The 22,143-nt window shown below is 47.8% G+C and overlaps 1 protein-coding gene across 4 annotated transcripts in view; it reads left to right on the top strand.

Moving 5' to 3' along the window:
* The first annotated feature begins 7,433 nt into the window (after positions 1–7,433).
* RHBDL3 (rhomboid like 3) overlaps positions 7,434–22,143 on the top strand; it is a 64,155-nt gene continuing 49,445 nt past the window's right edge. For 3 of the 4 annotated variants that reach the window (XM_032199570.1, XM_032199569.1, XM_032199568.1), the window contains exons 1-2: positions 7,467–7,553; positions 11,122–11,145. In XM_032199570.1, coding sequence (XP_032055461.1) covers positions 7,539–7,553; positions 11,122–11,145 — 39 coding nt within the window. In that variant the 5' untranslated portion in view covers positions 7,467–7,538. Of the gene's footprint in view, positions 7,554–11,121; positions 11,146–22,143 lie in introns of all 4 variants that reach the window. The other variant, XM_032199567.1, reaches the window with a different exon arrangement.

Genomic DNA, 22,143 nt, shown 5'->3' with positions numbered 1-22,143 from the left:
CAGCCGGGAGGACCGGGGCTGGCCGCGGCCGCCAGGGGGAGCGCGGCTGCTGCCTAGCTCTGACCTGACGGGAGCCAGGCGGGTGCCAGGGGCCGGCCGCGACGCCGCTGCTGCCCCCGGCCGGCTCCCTCCTGCCCCGGACCGGTTCCCTCAGCTCGGCGAACCCCGAAGAGCGGCGGGACGGGGCCGCTGCAGGCCGCCGGGGATGTCCCAGAGCCGCCTCAAGTCGCGGCGGCCCCTGAGGAGAAAAAGGCGGGAGCCGCGGGCAGCCGTGAGGCGCGTTGTGCCGCGGGGCTGAGGGAGACCAAAAGTCCAGAACTGAAGCTCAGCAACATCACCTCTGTATAATTTTAACATACTCCCCTGAAGTAATTTTTAAAATCCCATATTTTTAAGTAAATCTCCCTGTTTCGGCACATCTGGGCTATTGCGGGCACTTGTCTCAGTGGTTCAGCCACACAAAGGTCTGAGAACTGACTGCTCTGACCAGGCCCCGTGGCCTGACCAACATTTCTGAGGTGTTAACCAAACTCACAGGGAAAACTATGATCTTGCAAGCCTGTGCTAGGACAAATGGTAAGCTGCTTCTCTAACCTTCTCTTAGTGGGGGGGAAATACTGTTTTTGTGGAACAGCTGGCAACTTTGCAATATTTATCAGGGTTCCTGCTGTTGATCTGATTTATCATCCATTCTGCTCAATCTGAAATTGCTGCAGATGGGGCGAGGTGTTGTAAAGCCCTAATGAAGCATCTCTCTTCCTCAACAGCCATGCAGACCACGCTAGTCACTGGCCTAGCAGTACAAGGCAGTAAGTTAAGTGTTTTCTCCTCCCTTACTTCCTGTCACGCACTGGAGTTTTATCCCATCTCTGTGCCTTCATTATATCGATTAATAGTAGTACTCTAAGGCAGGAATGGGAATGAATTTGAATCCAAATTAAGCTACAGGAGCAGGTGGGGGAAGCTGAGAAAAGGAAGAGTCTTAATAACGAGATGTTCTTCAGACTGAAGGGCAATTTGGGAGTTTCTCTTTTCAGAGGACCTTGATTGCTCTCTTAGCAGTAGCACAGGCAGTGTTGCTTGAACATGAAAATTAAGAGCTGGATACAAAAGTAGGAGAAAAGGGGTTGTGCTTGGTATCTAAGACCCAGACCTGTACTTTCTTGCCCTTTGTGTCTTTTCGCCTGTCTGGTGCACTTTATTTGCCACTAGTAGGAGAATAGAAAAACAAGGACATGAAATTGCAAGGCTGAGAGATGTCGTGTGGTTCCCAAATCAGAGTCAGGGTTAGAGAACCTTGTGAGAATCTCTGGATCTTCTCACAGAATTTCCTAGGTTGGAAGAGACCTCAAGGTCATCGAGTCCAACCTCCAACCTAACGCTAACAGCCCTCCACTAAACCATATCCCTAAGCTCTACTGGCCCATTAGAAAGCACAAGAGGAGGCAGCACACGCTGGACCTACCTTCGTCTGCATAGAAGGCAGTGGCTGCATCCCATCTAGCTGATGCCTTCTGTTCCAGCCATCCTGGATGTGTGTGGTGAGCATGATGTACTTTGATGTGAAAGACAGAGTGTGAAATACAACATACCCTGCAGCTCCCCACCAGATTCTTTGATTTCCAGATTCTGGAGCCTCCCGTGTGTTCAGTAACGCTAACGTGTTTCTGCTCACAGGCAGCGAATTCCCCTTATACCTCCGCTTGCAGCCATTTCCTGAAGCTCACAAGGTCTCTGCTGTTGCAGCAGAAGTGAAGTGTATCTCATTTCTTATTGATGTGCACGAACTTCTCGTCTCTCTTCCCTCCTGGATTAAGTCAGTAAATGATGCTCAGACCATCAAATGCTACCATCACACTACTGTTGAGTCTGAGGTATTCTCTTTTTACTTAAGTGCCTGAAAGTGAAATTGATAAACCATGATCTGGTGAGCACTCATTAAGTGAATGGGGTTCACTTGACTTTTTAGGGCAATTTGTTTAAAACTGAATACTGCCAGCAGTCTGTAGAGTGGCTTGGCAATTTTTAAGGACACCTGAGTAACTTAGTAGACCAAATCCTGCTTTTGAGAGTGCCATGTAGGATCCTTGCCTCACAGAAGCTTAAATCTGATTCAGTTTCAGATGCCTTCATGTACTTTTGAAATTGCATTCAAAGCCTTAGTAATAATCGTCATGAATATTTCACAAATTATAAGGATTTTATTCCATTTTCCATGTATATTATTTAAGCTCAGGAACTCAGGCAATTATGTTCATTTTTAGCTCTAATTGTTCAAGACCTTTTATTTTTTGCCTACAATGAACAGATGCGTGTTTGGGATAGCAATATCTTAACCATTTCCTAACGTCCTTATAAGGGTCTTGATAGCAGAATACATGATAATATTGAAAAGTATTTAGTAAAATCTATTCCCCTGTGCTACTACAAATTTCTCCTGTTCAGAAAACCCTTACTTTCTAGAGGAAGAAAAGTGCTTTGGAACTGTATTTTCATGTCATCACGAACAAGTTAATACCTTAAAAAGCATTAAAGGGAAAGCTGTTAACTTGTAGGACAATTATGGAAGGAACATGGAACCAGTGAACAGCGAGAGGACTTCAAACTGAAATCTGGTCTAGTCTGTTAATGAACAGATCTCATTAGTAACTGGGAGTGAAATGCCGTAGTGGGGGTAGGCACAATATAGGTACTTTACATGAAAAGCTTCTGTTAGCTATGTTAAAAAAAAAAAAAAAAAAGATGGGCAATTCTGTCACTGAGGAAGAAAGGTACAAGGGTCAGCATGCAGGTGAAGACCAGAGTTTGCTGTGTGCTGTTACAAAACCTGGCCTTCTCCATTGGTTTAGGGAGAGGAAGTTGCTGGGAAGAGAGCCCATCTAAATCTATTGTGGCTCTGTTTGTGTGGGTGGCTCGTGTTCTCTGTGAAAACTTGTGTAATTATGCCATGGAGGTAAGAATTATGAAGTTCACTTGCCAAGACCTCCAGGATCCCATGAGGATTATAGTCGTAGTCACTGATGTGAGAGGAAAATATTCTACTCGTTGAGTACATAAAGAAGAAAGTCTTAAAAGTTTAACTTTTGCTTTTGAGTGCTGGTTGGTGGGGAGAAAGAGCAACAGCCCGTTTAATTCTCTATTCACTCACAATCTCTGCACAGTGATTTGTTTTCTTTCCTCTGATCCTGTCACTGTTTTCTAACAATTATTTATTTATTTATTTATTTATTTTCTACAAACCAGACTCCCATCTCCTCTTCATGTTCAATCTGATGTGTGAATTGCCTGGCCTTGCTACAAAGTCACTGGGAAGACAAAGATCTTGTTTAATCATCCTTGGAGAAACATCCTTCACCCCTCAGCTTTGACCTCCTGTCTGAAAGACTGTCAGTTCGGGATTAATTGTAAGCATGACTTGATTTTAAGTTGGAAATTAACCTTGAATTACTAATTGGTCTCCATTTCAAAGAATTCTTTAGATTTGGGATGCATTCATCAATGTGTGCTGTGTTCCCATCAGGTGACAGTTGAAAAGGAGCAAAGACGCATTTTAAACATGTAGGCTGACTTGATAGAAGAGTTTCCTCTTAAAACAACTGTCCAGAAAGGGTTAATGGTGGATTTAATTATTTCCTCAGCTATAGTGAAAGAGACAGTTAGAACCAGCTGCAACCAATAACAGCTACTGGGGCGGAACAGAGCAGCAGGTAGAAAGACTAGAGTCTGCACTGGGAATTTTTCAGTGCTGGAGTTGAAAGATCTATAAGTATAACAAGGAGAATGGGGAGGGCCAGGTGGATAATCCTTCAAGATAGGTTGGAAGTCAGATGTGAGACTGGACCTTATTTTTCCCCACTGTTTCTTGTCTTCAGGAGAGAAAGCATTCTTGAATTAGGGAGGAGCTGAAAGGCAGCCCATATTGTCTGATTCGTATTAATTCTAAAAGATGAGGCTCATATCGTCATCACTGATACTGAAAGAGCCCTTTGTTAACTTTTGGGCACAGTAACCCCAACTCCTATAGTCTATGGTTCTTAAAGATCTTAAAAGATCTTGCACCATTTTCACAGGTCTAAAAGAGTTAATCTGACTGGCTTGGTCCGGTTCTAATTGCGTGCACTATCTAACTCCGTGCTAGGGTGCAGTGCTTTTGACATCTTGTCCAAAACACTGCATTTTGCTTCAGAAGTAGCCTGTCAGGTCTGGATCCCTGTCTGAGCTCCAATGCAGTAATCAAGCTATGTAGATTTCTCCATTTGGTTTCAACTGTGAGAACTGTGCAGTTTTTAAAAGTCCTTTGGGACTTTTTGGGTGGAAAAAGGACCTATGAACAAACTGTTCTGATTTGCTTCAGAAGGCTTGGCTAACAGATGTTGGCTGGGTCCCTTTGAGAGCTTTTAAATTGCATATTCATGAGCTGACCTTTTTAGCCACTTCCCATGCAGGAAGGACCTATCTCTACATTTTGTTTGCAGTATTAGGAATATAAAAGATTGCCTACATAACTGAATGTGAAAACGGATCGGGGGTTGTTATCTCAAGCTTCTTCTCTAAGTTTCTTCTGTAGCCCTTGTGTGTTCTGTCTGCCTCTGTTCTGTGGTGGCCCACAGCTCCCTAGTGTCTCTAGCAATTACTGTTTTTCCAAGGTAGAATCACTAGGGTATGCAGTGGGGAGAAGTGACAGTCTAAATTAAGAGGCTCTCGCAGACTTGGAAGATGATAATTTGTCTGTAACAAAACTCCTCATTAGAATACTGTTAATTTCCTTTCTGTGACAATTATAGCACAGCACTAGCTCATATGTGCAATGTACAGAGATATTTCCCTAAAAAAACCCTTCGTTGCCACTAGTGAAAACATTCCTTAGAGGAGAAAAATGAACTTATAATTTTGCAGCAGTTTTCCAGTTTAATGGGGATTTGATATTAAGGTAAGGTTTTTTTGCGTCTCTCCCTGATGTTTATTGCATTTGTGTTAGACTTCATCGTTAGCATTTTCCTGCTAGCATCTGCAATCAGAGTCAATCCAGAGTTCTTGGAATGGCAGTCCCCAACTGTGTGGAACCTGTTACCCCTGAAATTCAGCTCATTTATTCTCTCTTTACTTCTAAAACTCGCCTTCCTCCTCCCTAAAGACATCTTTAATGATTGCTGTTTCTTTTTGTTGGCATAGTATATTTTTGCTTATCCATCTGTTTTAAGTTTTGATGAGGTTTAGGTTTTTAATCAAAAAGAGATTGTTTTTATAATAGCTGTACATGGCCTGCAATATTTTGGCAGGGGTGGTGTTGTATGAATAAGGTGGGTTACTGCTTTTCAGAAGTTCTGCATTTGGTAGCCTGCTCTTTCATTTTGGAAGAGCAGGCTGGGCAGGCTCTAGACAAGAAGTGGATGCCGTGCAGAAAGAATCACTCTAAACCTTAAGAAGGTCTGCTCTATTTAACTTAGGACAACAATTTGGTAATCACAGAATCATTTAGATTGGAAAAGACCTCTAAGATCGTTAAGTCCAACCATTATGGAGGTGGGAGAAGCCCTCTGTTCATCAGTTTCACTGGAGACTTCTGAACAGTTTTTATTTTGTTGTAATTTTCCCATCTGAATCCAGAGGTGGAAAAATTCTGCTCTTCAGGTCCAAGGGTCTTGGGTTTACTTCTTGCACTCACTTTAAATGTTTAGCTAAAATCTTCAAAGTACTGGAAGGGACATTTCTTGGGGGGGAAAAAAAAATCTCTTGGCTGAGGCTGTGATCTGCTGGGCTCAGAAACATAAATGGAGGGGAGTTTTTTACCTTCGCACTCCTTGCACATTAACAGTTGTTCAGGATGAGGCAGTTGGATAGTAGTTGGGCAGTAATACAGGATAAGATTATCATCTTAACTCTTAATTTATTCCCAAAATACAGATCACTTGCAGGTTTGATTTTTCCTGCTAGTTTTGCCAAGGGATCAGATTAGGTGACAGAGGAGATCATTCCTTTTAGTTGACTTTGCTCAGCTCTGTGAGATACTGTAGCCCTTGGTCCTGACCTTAAATTAGTGCCGGCCCCGTGGGTTGCTGTGCTCTGGATGTCTGCTGCTCTGCGTGGCTGTCAGCAGGCGTAGGTCACGGGGACACCTGCAGAGATCTGGGCACTGTTCTCCTTTCTCTGCAGAAGAATATTTTAGTGTTGAAGAAGCTAGGGCCCACTGGCAACAGCCTGTCTGGGTCTTTACTGTTAGGAATGCTTTGCTATTCACCACCACGTTGTCCTGCTGCTTTAGCTCATAGCTAGGAGCACAGGTTTCCCATCACTGTGTGGGACAAATTTGATCCAGATCGAAAGTGATAAGGAGTATGGTGTAAGGAGTTTGTGACAGCTGTGGATGTGAGAGAGGATCTCTGCTGAACCCCCTGCTGCTGCTGGCTGGAAGGTCCCCTTCCCATTCCACAGCTTTTCCTGGGGTTTTCCCTTTTCTTTTCTTGTTTCTGTTTTAAGACAAATTTGTAGGGAAAGGAGGGAATTCTCTCTCGGCTCTGCTCTGTCCTCGTGGCTAAGGTGTTTCTGCACCGGTGCGAGAGCTCTCGTGTCACTAAAACTTGGCCTGGGGTGCCGGCCCCCTCTGCCCGGGGCTGCCCTCAGCTGTGGCAGCCGCCGAGCAGAGCGGAGCAGGGCGCTGGCACCGGGCGGAGCAGCCTGGCTCTGCCGGCCCTTCCCCCTTGCCAGCCGGCTATTTCCGCGCTTGATTGGAAGGAGCTAAAACTGCTGGATTTCTGCCCTCAACCGAGGCGTTCCCCAAGTTCCTAATCCCGGCTCCAGATGGTTAAGATACCCATCTCCACGCGCAGGGACGAATAACGATGGGGAAGGCTTAAAACCTCACAGCGACCCCGCACTGCGACTCGCCGGGATGGAGAAGTTGGCTCCCCAACCCGCCACCTGCCTGCGCTCGCTCAGCCCGACCCAGGGCACCGGGAACCCGAAGGGGAGCTCGGAGAGGGGGGGACAGAGCCGCCCAAAAGGGGGGCTGCCCCCCTAGAGGAGCGGGGCTGCTCCCGGGGGCTCCCCCCGAGCTCTGCCTCCCTGCGGGGCCGGCCTCCCGCTGCCAGCCCCCGGGGCCGCTCCGGGGGGGGCTGGCCGTGGCCCCGGGGGCCGTGCCCAGGGCGGGAGGAGGCGAGGGGAGGCGAGAGGTGGCCGAGCCGCCCCGGGGAGGGGTCACCTGCCCCGGCCGGAGCCCGTCGCCGGGATGCCGCCCGCCTGCGCTGCCCCCGCTAATTGGATGTTCCCTGGATGGAGGATTTCCTCCCCTCCCGCCTGCGGGAGTCATGAAGGCAGCAGGCTCGGCTGCGCTTGAAAGTTTGCCAAGCGGCAGCTAGGTTTAATTTCTTCAAGGATCTGGGGAGTAAAGGGGGGCGGGTGGGGGGGCGGGGGCTGCGGGGGGACCGTTTCCAAGCATGGGAGACAGGCTGCCGGAGCCTCACGCCAGCTCTTCCCCTGCCGTGGCTGCCAGCTCAGAAGCGGAAGAAATCGAGGTGCTCGACTCCGAGGATGTCCTACCTATGGCCGCAGAGGATGTAAGTTTCCTTTGCTCGCTGCCTTCACCCCTTTCCTCCGGGCCGGGTTAATCGGCTCACGCTATTTATAAAGAAAGCCCGGGCCGGGGGGAGGAACGGGGCCGGTGACCCTCCAGGCGCCGGCTCCGTCCCCGTCCCCGCCGCCCTCCCGCCGCTCCCAGCCCCGGCAGGCGAGGGGGGGCTCCGGCAGCCGCCGGGCCGGCCCCGTCCTGGGGCGCAGTCCCCTTCTCCCCCTGTTCGCCCCAGCCCGGAGCCCCCCGGTACTGCCCCGCCGGGCTCCTTGGCCGCCCGCACCCGGCTGCTAGCCAGCTGCGGCTGGCCGGGCAGGGCAGGGCTGGGGGCAGAGGGACCGGGCTGCGGGCAGAGGCGGCTCTAGAGGCAGGAGAGGGGCTGATGTCTGGGCTTGAGGGGCTTCCTGGGGACAGCGAGCTTTTCCAGAGTCCCAGCTACTCGGAGGGTGACAGATGTGGAACACCCCCGTTCTTAAGAACCTGTTCCCTCTTCCAGCCCCCGACCTACAAACAGAGGAGGAAGTTTTTTTTTCGTGTTTTTCTTTTTTTCTTTTCTTTTTTCTTTTTTTTTTTTTTTTTTTTTTTTTTTTTTTTTTTTCCACGCAAGTTTGGCAGGGCTGATAGCCTCTCTCCACCCTCTGAGCTGTGATTTCACCCGGGGATGGGTTAACTTGGTGCTGTCTCTCCTCTGCTCACCCAGCCTAGAAGGACACCAAGTGGTCCTGCGTGCTTTGAATCAGCTCCTGCCAGGCTGAGCAGCAAAGCCTGCAGAGCTGAGGTGGTAGTTCTGCATCTGCCGGTGCTGGAGGCAGGAGCTCGCTGTGCACCTGTCTGGGAGGGAGTGAATGTGAACAGATCCGCATTCCTGGTGCAGCCCTGGACTGCTTGCAGCTCTCCTTCCCAGCAAACTCTGCTGGGATGAGGGCTGTGCAAAGCCTCTGCTCAGTCTGCAGAGGTAAGCGCAGGCTCTGTTCCTGCCTGTGGAGGGATGAAGCAGTGATACTGAATGTCTTGCTGAAGTGAGCTGTCTCCCAGACCTTGCACAGGCACGAAAGGGGTGCTGTTAAACTAAGCCTCCCACAATGGCACATCCCCTTTTGCCTCTACTTTTATGATGCTGCTAGAGGAACCTGCAGGGGGCTGCTTAAGGGCAGCACCTGCTCCTGCTCCTCCGGTCCTTCCTTCTGAATCCCCTAGAATTCGGTTGCTGAATTTTCCTCCCAGAGGGCAAGCAGAGGAAGTGCACTTACTTGGTAGAGCTGCTTTCCCCAGGCTGTAATCCTGAGTGCTGCACGTTCAGCAGGGAACATGTGATGCAGTTTGTACTCTGCTGTAACACTGCTGGGCAGTCTGCACTGGAGCATGCCTGAGCAGGGGTACATGTAGTTTTCATTGGGAAAGGATGGTTTTCCAGGAGTCCAGGTTTCCAAATCCCTGTGCTTTCTTATTTCAGACTGTGACCTTTTATTCCCTGACAAATTTTGTGCTTGTCTGGATGGTCTACAAGTAAGATTTCCTGTTGTGATACACATGGGCCCCTTGGAGTTCCTCCAGCCTCTACAAGAATGCAGCCATTAGCAATTTGATCCTGCCAGGGGCCCAGGAGAAGCTGAGTGCCTGGCAGGATTGGGCTCCTGAGACAGTAGACAGGCTGTGAGCTTTCCTTGGTGAAATCTAGATTCTCATCCTAGTTCTGCTGCTGATGCGCTGCTTGACCTTGAGGTAGGACAGCCTGGGTCTGGTCCAGCTCGTGGTGTCCTACTATTACTTACCTTGGGATCTGCATTATTATTTGACTCTTGTGCCTTGTTTTCTGCAGTCGAGAAAACAGAGCCAGAGCCCACAGTTGCATTTGCTTATGAGAAGCTGCTGAGACCTGGCAATAGATGATATGACAGAAGCTTGAGGTATCATGTATCATCTGCAAGTCAGAAGAGCAGGAAGTGGTATAAATGCCCTCCTTCTCCACAGCCAAGGATTTCCTGCTGAAACAAGCAGGCTGCAAGCTACAGAGCATCTTCTCTGAAAATTCAAACCGCTCTGTGCCCCCCGAGACCTTACTGGGGGTTGATTTTCTATTATTACATTTGAGAGCTTGATGTAAGCTCTTTGGTTTGGCCAGCAAGAACTGTCACAAGGTCAGTTCTTTATATGTTGTTAACCACAAAAATATTACACTGTGGATGTTTGGCTGTCACAGCCCTGACAGCGTGTAACAGCTCAGCTGTGATGTCATTACAGCTCTTGGAGCAGTGTTCCACAAAGCCAGCATTGAGGCAGTCCCAAAATGTTCTGTTTAAAGCGCTGGGCTGATTTATGATGATAAATGGGAGTTTATAAATGGATGGGGACGTGGGGAGGAGGGGAGCCAGCAGCTGAACTGATTAAATTCAGTGGCCTGATACCCCACTGTCTCTCCAGTCAGTTCTGCTTTAGATTTGCCTACCATGTGAAAGGAAATATTCTTGGGAGGACTGGGTAAGGCTCTTACCAGAGCTCTGCTTTGCATATAGCATAGTGAGGAGACTTGTTTTTATGAGGCTCATGTTTGTTATTATTTTTCTCATTTTGTTTTTCTAGGAAGATATATGAGGCAGAAACAAAGTGTTGTGCTCAACAACACGCTTCAGACAAGAGAACTGGGAATGTGCAGGTTATTTCAGGGGGAATCTAAGCAGTGGTTACCTGGATCACTGTTGCCCCATGGAAGTTGATCTCTTCTCAGCTGACCCCAAATCCAAGAGCTAGGAGAGAGAAGTAAGCACTTCATTAGGAATTGCCTCAGTTCTGTGGGGCTGTGTGGTTTGACATCGGTCTTTGTACAGAGCATAAACCAGAGCCAGTCATCAGCTTGTTTTTTCTGTTCCCAAGTGACAAGGACTGGTGGAGTGTTCACGTGGCTGTCTGCACTGAAGTGGACCTTCTTTCTGTGCACAGCTTTTCAGGCAGATCTGGAACAAAAATTGTAGGGGTAAATATAGTCCCAGGCATCCCCCTTTCCACCTTGTGCAAGAGGAATTATCCGTTTTTCAGCTGTGGACATGTGAGGCTCAGAGAACCGATGGGTTATCAAAGGCCTTGCAGCAAGTCCCTGCCAGAGTTAGGAGCAGGCAAGGCTCTGACAACCAGAGAGTGCAGTCTGTGGGTCACGGTTGGGCCACAGGATCTTAGAAAGTGATCTGAAAAAACATTGCTAACTCCTCCCTCCCCTCAGTATACACCAAGCTGTCTTGATCCCTGTGGATAAAAAGCCTTTTATTCCTTACTTGCTCACAAGTAGTCAAAGCAGAAGAAAACAGAATTAACACATGAATGTTCCGAGTTTGTCTTAATTTGGATTTGTAAATGAAAACTGTACTCCCTGTGGTTGGTAGATTCCCCCTGCCTCCTCCCCCGGAAGGATAGGTGATTCTGGGATGAAGAAGGCTGTTGGAAATGGCACTAGATCATTTGGTTATTTCTCTGTTAGAATATAATTCTACAGTTTGCTGCGTGTTAATGTCGTTGCTCTCATACCTTCTTTTTCTTTTTTTCCTCCCTTATGCATTGCCTCTCAGCACTGGAAAGCCCTATTTGATCAGGTATGTGAACAACTGATGTATTGTCTCTGTCTTATGAGCAAAGAGTGTAGCCCGCACTTAATTTCCTCTGTACTAGATTTTCCGTGCTTTTACCATACAATTTAGGAGCTCCATGTTCCTGATTCCCAGGGTGCTGGTGTGCAAGTCATTATTGTCATTAATGCTTTGGGCCTTTCTCTCAGTTTCTCATCAGAGCAGCCAGGAGGAGAAGCGGGCCCAGGCTGACCATCCCTTGTAGCACAGGGGCTGAGCCGAGGCGCTGCAGCAGGTGCTCCGACTGCTGCCAGCTGCACTATCCCTGCTCTGGGGATTAAAGGATCGCCTACTCTTTGAGGCAGACAAACTAGGACCTGTAAAACCAGCACCGTGTTCTGTGAAATGCTTCCCCAGCTGCTGAACTGACTTCTGCATGATAGCATCTATTTGATCCAGGGGAGGACCCGCAGCTTTTAACTTCCACAGAATTAGCAAAGTATCTGCTTCTGTACCAAAGGCTGTGGTTGTACCCGATAAATGCCATTGGTCAGATCCATAGCTGGCTGAGATCCACACCATTCTATAGAGCTCTGAGTTATAGCTGCTGAGAATTTGGGTTGTGGATTCTAGCTTGTAAATTATGCTTTTAGCTGCTTTAACTGACATGTTTGCTTTGTGGTGTTCCTTCCATCTGCCAGGCTGAAATGTGAAGCAGCTATAAACTGAAGGATTTTTCTAGGGTTGACTTGCTTTTAAGCTGCACCACTCTCTGGATGTCATAAACTTTTGTGGTGTTGTGTGTGCGTGTAAATGTCACCTACTGTAAGCGAACTTACTCTGATGCTGACATTGACCTGGCAGTCTTAAAGTTCTGAGGGATTTTTGTCCCCACTTTACAAGGTGGTGATTCTTGCTTCTACAGCTGAAGGCTGTAGTGCAGTCTCTGTGAAAGGATGTCCTTGGTACCTTGGGGGTCTTGCTGTCGTTCAGCTAATAACTGGACTGCCTGCTCTGATGAGTGCTCGTTTGTAGCCAGTTAGCTGTGACTAACTGTTAATCCACGTGTCTGGACCGCAGTTCATTTGTTGTTGTACAGTCAAGCAACTGGCAGTTGGGAATTAGATTACTCTAATTGTTGATCGCACCTAAATTGCGTGGTGTGTTTGAATTTTCTGGGGCTCAGAGGGAATGGTGCCACTCAGAAGACTGATTCAAGATAAATTGTTTGTGGTCTGAGCTGAATGTTTCAGCCACTTGGAATTCTCTTCTGTCTTGAAAGTTGGCATTAATTTGAAGTCTGATTCTACAAGCATCCTTTGAAGTCATTGAGTCCTTGTGGGATGGGGATCTTGGCTGGTAGCTACCTCAGGCTCAAAGAGAGGAATGGGTAATTTCCCACTGGACTTGCTTGCATAGTAGAGGTCTTTTTTTTTTCTTTTCCTTTTTTCTGTCCCCCCCACTTTTTTTTTTTTTTTTTGTTTAAGGGAGGGGAGTTTGACTGTTGGTTTTACAGAAAATTACCACAGGAACAAGGGAATGGGCTGCAAAGGCAGGACTCTGATAATTAGCTATGTTTCAATTAGGGCTGCAGTGGAAATTTAAGCCTTGTCTGTAAGGCTTTATTATCAAAGAGAATGCAACCTGTGACAACTAGTTGTAAGTCCTGAATAAATCAATAACGTCCTTGTTGCCTGTGGGCAAAGCCAAGGCGCTGACGTCTTCCTTGAGCGCAGTATCAGCAATGCAATGCAATTAGCCCTGCAGCAAATCGCAAGATACTGTTTGTCATGGAACAAGGTTGCTATTCCCAGCAGCTCCATGCTGGTAGGAGAGGGGAGCGTTTTGTTTAGCTCTGACTGGCATCCCCGTGAAACACGATAATGTCGTAATAGCTAGAGAAAGTCTGCGCGTTGAAACTGAGAAGAGTTGCAGCTCTCGCTGGGAGGTATGACCTGGCCTGACGTATGTGCAGAGTGGAAGTGGGTGACCAAAGACTGATGTGCCCCTTGTCTTTGTGACTCATGGGCTGGGACTAAGGCTTAAGTCATACACTGTGCTGGGACGCAGGGGCTCCAGTGTTCACCTCCTCCCCAGAGAGCAGCGGAATGAGGGAAGACCCTGGAGGATGTGTTAGAGCAGTTGGGAATTCACGGGCTGGGAGTCTGCAAGTCTCCTGTTTCCAGGGTGATTTACGGTGATGGTAAATGATGCAAGGGAGGGGGCAGTAATCCCTCCCCTCCTTGCCTTTGGTGGGGGGACAGGTGTTGAAACTGGTAGTAATGCTTTTTCTTTTCCTGGGGGGAGGTATTTTTACAAAACTTTCATTTAGGTTTACTGACAAAAAAGCAGTTTTATGTATAGACATACAAAATGTATAGGGTTCTTTTTAGTTGTTTTTGACCCTCCTCTCTAAACAGCTTAAATTTACAATTCAGGATTTCTTGATAAAAATTGCTGCTCAACCATAAAACAATGTGGGTTTTTGTTTGTTTGTTTGTTTGTTTTTCTTGTTTATTTTGGGGGAGAGGAGTGAATGACAATGATTTCTGGGGGAATTTTACTATTCATTTTGATCCAGCTCTATTCTGTCATGCTGGGAACTGTCAGTGAGTAACACCAGTATCTCCAGCCACTGTCAGATTGCTTTAAAGAAGAACTGAAATTTGGCAAAAAATTAGCTCTGCTTCCTAGGCTTCAAGGCTCAAATAAGCCCCTCCCAGAGTAAAATCCTGAGTACTAAAGCTCCTTCTGTATTTAGTGGGGTCAAGACTTCACCCAAGTGTTTGGGAGCAGGCAGACAGGCGGCTTCTCAGTGCTGCTGCCAGGAAGTTACGGTACAGCTGCTGCTTCATGCCATGCTAAAAGATGCATTTTTTATTCTGAGGCCACGGCCCTTGGGCAGCTCTAACTCACTTTTATACAGGAACTTTTATAGGGATTCATACATTTATTTATTGTGCTCATAAACACCCTCCACCCACACACACACATTAGCTCCGCATCTGCTGCCTTCTGCAGAGCCTGCACTGTCACTGAGTGCTCCTCACACGCTGTCTCTGTGTGGAATCCAAGCTCCAAGCAGAGCATGACCTTGCCTCTCTCCATTCCTACACAGTCACTTGGGGGTTTATTTTATTTGTTCTTCACTGGCCAAACAATTTTGTTGTTGTTGTTAATCTTCAGGTTAACTTAGAAGCGAGACAATTCCAGTAGCACATCCTGGCAATTTCACCCTTCTCTGTGCTGTTAAGCTCTCTAGTTAATTCCCTTGCATGCAGACATGAGAACATCTCACTGTCCTCACTGAAGCCAAGTCATACGATGGCTAGACAGTGAGACTGCAGGCAGGTCTTCTGTGGGACTGACAGTTCCTGCTTGCTGCGTCCTTTATAAGGCCTTGGGTGCCCTTCTTTGCCTCCATGTCCCCAACGTCCCTGCTTTAGAGATGACTGCAACTAATCGCTATTATCCAGCCCTCGGCCGTGCTGGGTGAAAGGGACTATCTAAGAGGATGGTGTTGGTTATTAGGACAGACCTGCCTTCTGAAGGTGGCTTTTAGCTTTGTTAGATGCCAAGAGATGACACAAGCTCTGTCTGTCCCATCCCCACGGCTGCTGATATTTTGAGGGCGAATTAACATTATCAGCCCTCATCTTGGAGAGCTCGCTTCTTCTCACCCATACCCTGGTTTGTAGTCATGACAACAAACTGGTTTTAAATAGCCACACACAAAACTCTCCCAAAAGACCCTCCTCACCGGCTCAGCACCTCGATTCTATTGCTTATCAATCCAGGCTGTGTTTTTGTTGCAGCTGCTTTAGGAATCCTGGATTCCTTCCTGAGACTTGTACGTGGGTGTGATGGCAACAGATGAACAGAGTTTATGGGGAATAGAGAGAGGTGCCAAGTTACCCGCTCTGTGTAGGCAGCTAATGGAAAGCTTGAGCTCAGAAATGAGGCTGTAGAGCTACTCTGGACCAGACGTGCACTTGTCAGGAAGAGTTCAGTTGCTGACACTACCAGCAGTGGGTGCAGCTGAACCTGCTCTGCCACAGTCTCTAAAGCATGAAAATACGCCGACCTTGCAGGCGTCTTAAATCCAGGGCTGTTTCCTGCACTACTGAAATTGCAAAGCAATCCATAAAATCAGGCCAGCTATGATCATGGTTGGTGGTAACTGAGAAAGGGAATAATTTTGTACTCAACGATCTTTTATGTTAACCATGTCCCTTTTCTCAGGATAGCCTTTAACACAGGCAGGACGAGCTGTTTCTCACGCTATAAAAGAAATTCCAGTTTGTTTACTGGGGCACTGTTGAGCTAAACATCACACACCCCTTTGAAAAGTTCCCTGCCTATTGTTACTGGCTAACCCCTGCTGGCTGCGGCTGGAAGACCTCGACAGGCAGGTCTCTGAGCTCCAGGCAGTGGTTTGTGTCTGGAGACTTTACTGTTTTTTTCTGACAAATCGCTTGTGTCTTCCCGCTGGTTTGTGTGGGACCCTGGGAGTGGGAGAAGGAGAAACTGAGATGAAGAGTAGGAAACAATATCTGTGGGAGCAGCAGCATGGGCAGGAGGTTTGATCACAGGGTCGTATGCTGCTTTCGTGCCCTTACCTGGATTTTGGGCTGTTGCTGTCTCTTTAGGTTAGGGCTCATCGGGACATTGTGTCCACACCGGAGCAGCATGTCGCTGCAAAGAGGAGGTTAGAGAAACTGCAGATAGGAAATAGCCGTAACCTGTTACTGTATCTCCTAACAAGGACTGGAGAATCAGAGGTGCTGGTGGCCAGACTGTCCATGGCGGTAAAAGATTAGCATCCAGGCGCTAAAGCCAGGGTCTGCGTGGTCTGTTTTATTAGACATTGCTGTGAATGTGGCAAGAAACTTGCTTCCTTTTACCTTCCCCTCCACCAAGCTGTGCCTTGTATAGGGGAAAGACACTCTAAAAGCTACAAGGGTCTCTTGGCAATGCACAGAGGGGGTTCTGCATCTGCCCCACGCCTTGAAGTCTAATCTCATTTACAGTTGTCAGCGTGGGCTGCTGGAGGAGATGAAAGGCAGAGGACAAGGAGGGAGAATAGATTAGCCTTGAGCAGAGGGCACTGGGAGTGCACCTGCCTCTGCCCCGCTACCTTGAGGAGGGGCGTCAGTGGCAGCTGGGCATGTGTCATCTGCTGCTCTTTGAGGCGCCCAGCCATGGAGCACACGATTAATGACTCAAGGGGATGGGCTTTTGTGAGCGATAAAGCCCTGGGATTTAGGCGAGGCTCTCAGGCCTTTTTTTCTGAGCAACGCTATCACTTTACATTTCTCAAGTGGCGTTTTGGGAGCAGGGAGCTGCTGTCTGTGACCACAATGCTCGCCTTTCTCCTCCCTCCCCAAACTGCGCTGACCTTTGTCATGCAGCATTAACCCTTTGACTCCTTCACTTTGGGTTGTGGGGTTGGGAAGAAAAGAGTCCCTTCAAATTCATTGCCCTGTAGACAGACTTGAAGGGAAGAATGGGCTGGCGAGAGAATCTGTTCTTGCCGAGGGAGGTTGGTTTGATGATGCTGTCTGGATTATCAGCCCCTTGCTGCCTTCTGCCAGGGGCCTTTTTGAATGCATGAGCCCCCAGGAAAAGGGGGAAAGGAATTTTTCCTTCCTTCAGTCAAGGAGGGAAACTGAGGCGCTGAGCAGCTAATGTCTGAGAGACTTCCCTCTGCAGGGTACTGCCTGCTCTTCCACCCTGCCAGGGTTAGCCTGATTCTGTCCCCAGTGCTGTTATGGTAGACAGCAATCTCCTAGCACTTTAAGGCTTATAGCCACATTTGGCTGTTAGCCACGATACCCTGGAGTGATAACCCAGCACGAGAAAGCTACCTGCAGGTCATTAATCTTCCCACTTCTTGCAGGGTGAACAGCAAACATTCCCCAAGTTCCTCCTTAATATTCCAGCACACTGAGCAGCAGCCAGCCCCCAAGCTGTGTACGAGTCTCTGAGATTGTATTTATACCTTCCCTGCAGCACGAATGGGTTGGGATCGGCCGTGCCATCTCCCCTTTCCCTGGCTACCAGAATACTCCTCATCCCCACCAGCCCTTACGCAGACATTCGGCCTTGCTTGATAGCCTTGAGCATGAAGCTGGGCGTAGAAGCCATCAGCAGGAACCAGACAGCAGCAGCAGCGTAACGAATGCAACGCTGTTAAGCTTGTGCTGGTAGAAGGAGGCTTCTCCTGAAATGTTTAAAGGAATCATAACAAACACACTGAAAAAGCACATGGAAGCTGAGTCAGTCTTACACAGCCCGTGAGTTACTGGCAGCTTGATGTCTCTAGATTTGTAAAAGCCTCAGGAGGCTTCCTACTCATTACACATTTGTGTACCTTCCATGGCCGAGCTGCCTGGAAACCTTCAGTGTCCGAGAGTGCGAGCAAGCTGCATTCAGACCCTTGTCTCTGCTGCCACCTGATCCCAGCTGCAGCGAGATGCTTTGGTAGCCTACACTTTGCCATTGCAGCTGAATATGCGGGCTGGTTTTTAGGCACAGAGATCCTTGCTAATGCATTGTTCTCAAATCCTGTCTTGCACATAGAAAATCACTGAAGCAATAAGAACATTTAAGCCTGCACGTTTAAAAAGAAAGGAGGGGAAAAAAGCTGTAAACAGAGACTGGATTGATCCTGGAAATCAGCTGGTGCATTGTCTATGTAGCGTGCGCTCTGTTATGATGGGAGATGGAGAGGGGGAAGAGATCATCCTGTCTCCAGAGGAACAAACCCAGCTGCTTAGAGAATTGAAACAGGTTGGAGGTGCTTTTCCAAGCCATTATCACTCATGCCTGTAACATTTACAGGCTTTTAAAGTTGCTCTCCACCAGACCTGGAAAGCAAGCGTTTCTTCTCTGTGGTAGGAAGTATGATGGTCTTGCTGCTTTCCTGTATTTGCACTCAGCGCGAGTGTACCGGGGCACGTTTGCAAATTAAATGCAGTAGTGGGCGTGTTTGAGTTTGGCAGCAGCCAAAGAAGCTGTGATCACTCTCCGCCTCCTCACTAGGTATCGTACAATGTGTTGGTCTGAAACCAGCTTGCTACCAACACACCATGAGACAAAGTTGATGGGGTGCAGACAACAGGCTGTTTTCTTGCAGCATCGTACTTACGCTGCTGAGGAAATCTGAGCTCTGATTCCTCTGGAATTTTGTGTGGTTCAAACCTTGTAGTATTGTAGTTCAAGCTCTTGCACCTGGAAGAGTCACTGCTATATCCCTCTCCTCTCCTGATCTCCGGAGTGGTGGCTTATCCCCAGTTCAGCTTCTCATGGCGATGCTGGGGCTATTTTATCACCAGAGACAACGTCATGCTGGAATGTGTAGTGAAGTCCTGAATGTTTGAGATCACACCTGTCCTGATGTGTTGTTTTTTTTTTGAGACCAGTCGTGATTTTCTCTGCCCTGGCCAGGTTCCACCTGGCTAATTGTACTTCCCTGACAGTGTTGTAATTTCAAGTGGAAAAGTTGGCTTTATGTTATTAGTTGTACGGGACAAAGTTTTTCCAGTGGCCTCCATGAGATCTGACCATCCAGCTCCCTGAAGCTCCTCTGAACTGCCTTGTTTCCCCCAGAGAGTTAGTGGGCCTTGCATACCCCATCCCTCCAGCAGCTACCTCGTAATTCTAAGTTTGTGAAGTGGTTTTGTTATTTTGGTGTGTGTGTGTGTGTGTGTGTTTGGGGGATTGGTTTTATTTCTGAGCAGATGCTCTGTTAGAGTAGAACTGTCTAGAAACATTTTTTTTTTTTTTTTCCTTGGGCTGTCTTGTACAAGGGCTGCTGTTGCTCTCTCAGCTGTTCTGCAACCAACCCAGAACTTCCCAATAGAAACTTCTCTTTCTTGTATGAAAAGCACAAACCAGTAAAGAAATGTAGATCCTTTGGTAGTGACCTTAATTAGCAGTGATTCATTATGGGGCTGTTCCCTTCGCCAGGGAATCGTGAATGCACAGAAGTCTCACTTGGACCTTGAGTTCCTTCAGCTCTAAAAATGAAATTCCCAGCACTAGCAAGATGCAGAGAATATGTGTATTCTTAGTATATTCCTGTTGCTTAGGAACAGCTGTCTGCAGTGACCCTGTATTGCTGGTGAGAAGAGTAATGATGTATGAAACTGATGTTAAACAAGCAAGATCAATCTTCCCCCAAAGAACTGTTCTTCATGCTCTTTGATACTCGACATCCTCTGTAAGCAGTGTGTGCTCTGGAGTTTCTGTAGTTGCACAAGGAAAAAATAAGCGAGGCTGCTGGAGGCAAAGCTGTTTGTGGCTACCAACAAACCTCTGGCCGCGTGCGCTTCTTCAAGGCACTGTTCCCCAAGGAAATGCAACTTCTGCCTCTGCAATCCTGTGTGATTAGGTGCCAGTGATGATGGAGATCTTGCTTTGTGTAGCATACTCGTTTGTGATGTGTAATTGTAGTGGAACTGCTTGCTGATGACAGCCTACTGGCAGTGAGCCATAATCCTCCACGTTTACTCCTTGACAGAGAAAGAATCAATATTCAATATAAGGTGGAAAATGGAAGGTTTCACAAAAACAACTGGAGGACTTTATCCTGTGTGCTCTGACTTTGCCTAGCAGAGCACCTGAAAACAATCGTGATGGGTGTCCCCGGCCCATTCTATGCCTAACATCAATTGTATGGTTTGCTGGGGCTGACAGCAGAATGGTGTGCCTCCTTTGGCATTTGGAGAGCAAAGTTCTTTTTTTTAGATTTTGTTCCTGGCCCTGAAACAGAGCCAAACACCCATTTCCCTCCACTGGCTTCCCTGCCACAGGTTTACTTAACCCTCATGCTGAGAAATGATGGCAAGTGGGCTTATGCATCTTGGCCTCTGCAGAATGATGTTGCTTTTTTGTTGTTTGCACAGGGGAGGAAAATGAAAGTGTTCGTTGTGGTTCTTTCCTCTGAACTGCTGCCTCTTCTCACAGCTACTCCCTCTTGGCTGCTAACAGAGGAGCTGCTTTTGCACACAGTCTTGTTAGGACTGGAGTTATGTCTCTGGGTTCTCCTCCCCATTAGCAGGGAGGCACAAATGTTTTTCCTTCACATGTCCCGTAACAGCAGTATTTATTTTTTTGAGAAATGCTTGGTTTGCATTGATTGGTGCGTTTAGGCAGTCCCCTTGGGGAGATGATGCTCCTGTTGCTGCTGTGTGAGCTGTGCCTGGAGACCATGGCTGGAGGGATAACTTCCTTCCAGCCTCAGTGCTGTGTCTGAGGAATCTTTATTGACTTGTGTGTTTGCTTCGTCACACTTTTGACTTGCGACCCCTGGGAACTATTTGGGGATGTCTCAGTGTCTATGAGTATGTGTGTAGGGTTGCTTGCATAACTACAGCATGTCCTGGTGTTGTCTCTTCTAAAACTCTATAAATGACCGTGTACATTGGCCTCTCCAGAGGATTTTGCAGTGCTGGGCATCCTTACCACAGTCGGTTTTTGTCTGGAGGGTGACTATTGCACTGCTGTCCAGTCAGTCTGGATCCCAGAGGCTGTACTGTACTGTGCTGGCTTCCTTGTGTCTTCTTCACCTCTTGGAACCTCCAGTCTGCATTCAGTGTCTGCTATAGCCCTGGGAGAGGCTGAAGGCACATCTGGTTATGAACGAGGGCTGTGGCCAGTTTATCTACCTGTCAGGCTAGATAGGAAACAGCTTCTGTGGCAGGGACAGCAGCACCTTCATGGGTATAGGTGGGAGCTGAAGCTGGTGGCGGTGTAGATGCTGCAGTCAGGATCTGCAGTGAAACAGGTGCCCAGGGTGACTTCTCCCAGGGTGGTGATAGCTGGAAAGTCTCTCAAAGAGTTGTCATGTGTGTCTGAAACAGATCTTTCCACCTTATTCCCTCTGGCCTCAGAGCTGAGAGCTGCCCTTGCTGCATTGATTTATGGGATCGTTTAGGACTGGTGCTGGTGGCCAAGAAGAGCTGGAGCAGGAAGTCATTTGCTAGCTGCTGATTTATGGTTGTACCAAACAGTCCTGAAAAGCACAGTGAGAATTTTCTGGACCTTGCACAGCTCCAACTGGCTGTTAGCTCCAGGCTGTTATTTGCCCATGTGGAGTAATAAAACCAGGAAAACTAATTAACTTTTGGGGCTACCACAAAACAAACTACTTCATGCAAAAAAATTACTCTGCACTTGCAAGCAACAGTGACTTTATGGGCTTATAAGCCTGTATTTAATGACCAAGCATGTAGTACGATGCGTTCCTTTTGCTGGCTTCTAAGGCCAAACAGCATATGACGGGCTCTGTCGCTGCTGAGGATCTGAATACCAGCTTGGGGTAATGTTCTCTTTCATCCTTATTAAGTATGTAGTTGATGTGTGGGTGGAGGTTTGACACAAAGCTGCATTAGATGGTTTCTTGTAGTCTAAACCAACCTGAATTACACACAGGCAGCCTGAGCCAAAGCAGTTCATTCAAGGAAGGATGCTTTCCGCAGTGCGAGTTCTGGAGGCTTTCTGAGGTCGCTGTGCTTGCTGTTCCCAGCGAAGCTGTAGCTGAATGAGCTCTCTCCCAGTGGGGACACTGAGGTGTTTTTCTGATGTTAGCAGGGAAGCAGTCAGCCCTGATCAGGGCCTGCCTTCTCTGGTAAGGATTCTGTGTTTGTGCCAGTTGTGATGGTTACATCAGAGAAGGGATATTTGAATGTTCCTGTATTGTTCCTTCTCATTGATGAGACATCTATCAGCATTATATAGCTGATCCAGCTTCTCTTATCCCGTACCAGTAGGGAGGGAGGGAATGGCTAGCCATGCTTCCACTCAGATTGCTAAAGTAGCCCTACTCCTGTCCCACCACTCCTGCGTTACTCAGTACCCCCTAGTTACCGGATATTTACGTGCCTGCATTTTTAGCATCAGAGTTGTGTGTGCTGATTCCTCTTTTTCCTTTCCAGTGTCTATCAGTTTAGCTGGCAGCAGAGCTTTGTGCAGAGCCTTTGTTCACCAGTACACGTGATGCAGCTTTGCCATTCTCTTCTG

Source organism: Aythya fuligula, chromosome 18 (assembly GCF_009819795.1).
Source record: "Aythya fuligula isolate bAytFul2 chromosome 18, bAytFul2.pri, whole genome shotgun sequence".
Taxonomy (NCBI): Eukaryota; Metazoa; Chordata; class Aves; order Anseriformes; family Anatidae; genus Aythya; species Aythya fuligula.
This window is presented reverse-complemented; position numbering and strand designations above follow the sequence as displayed.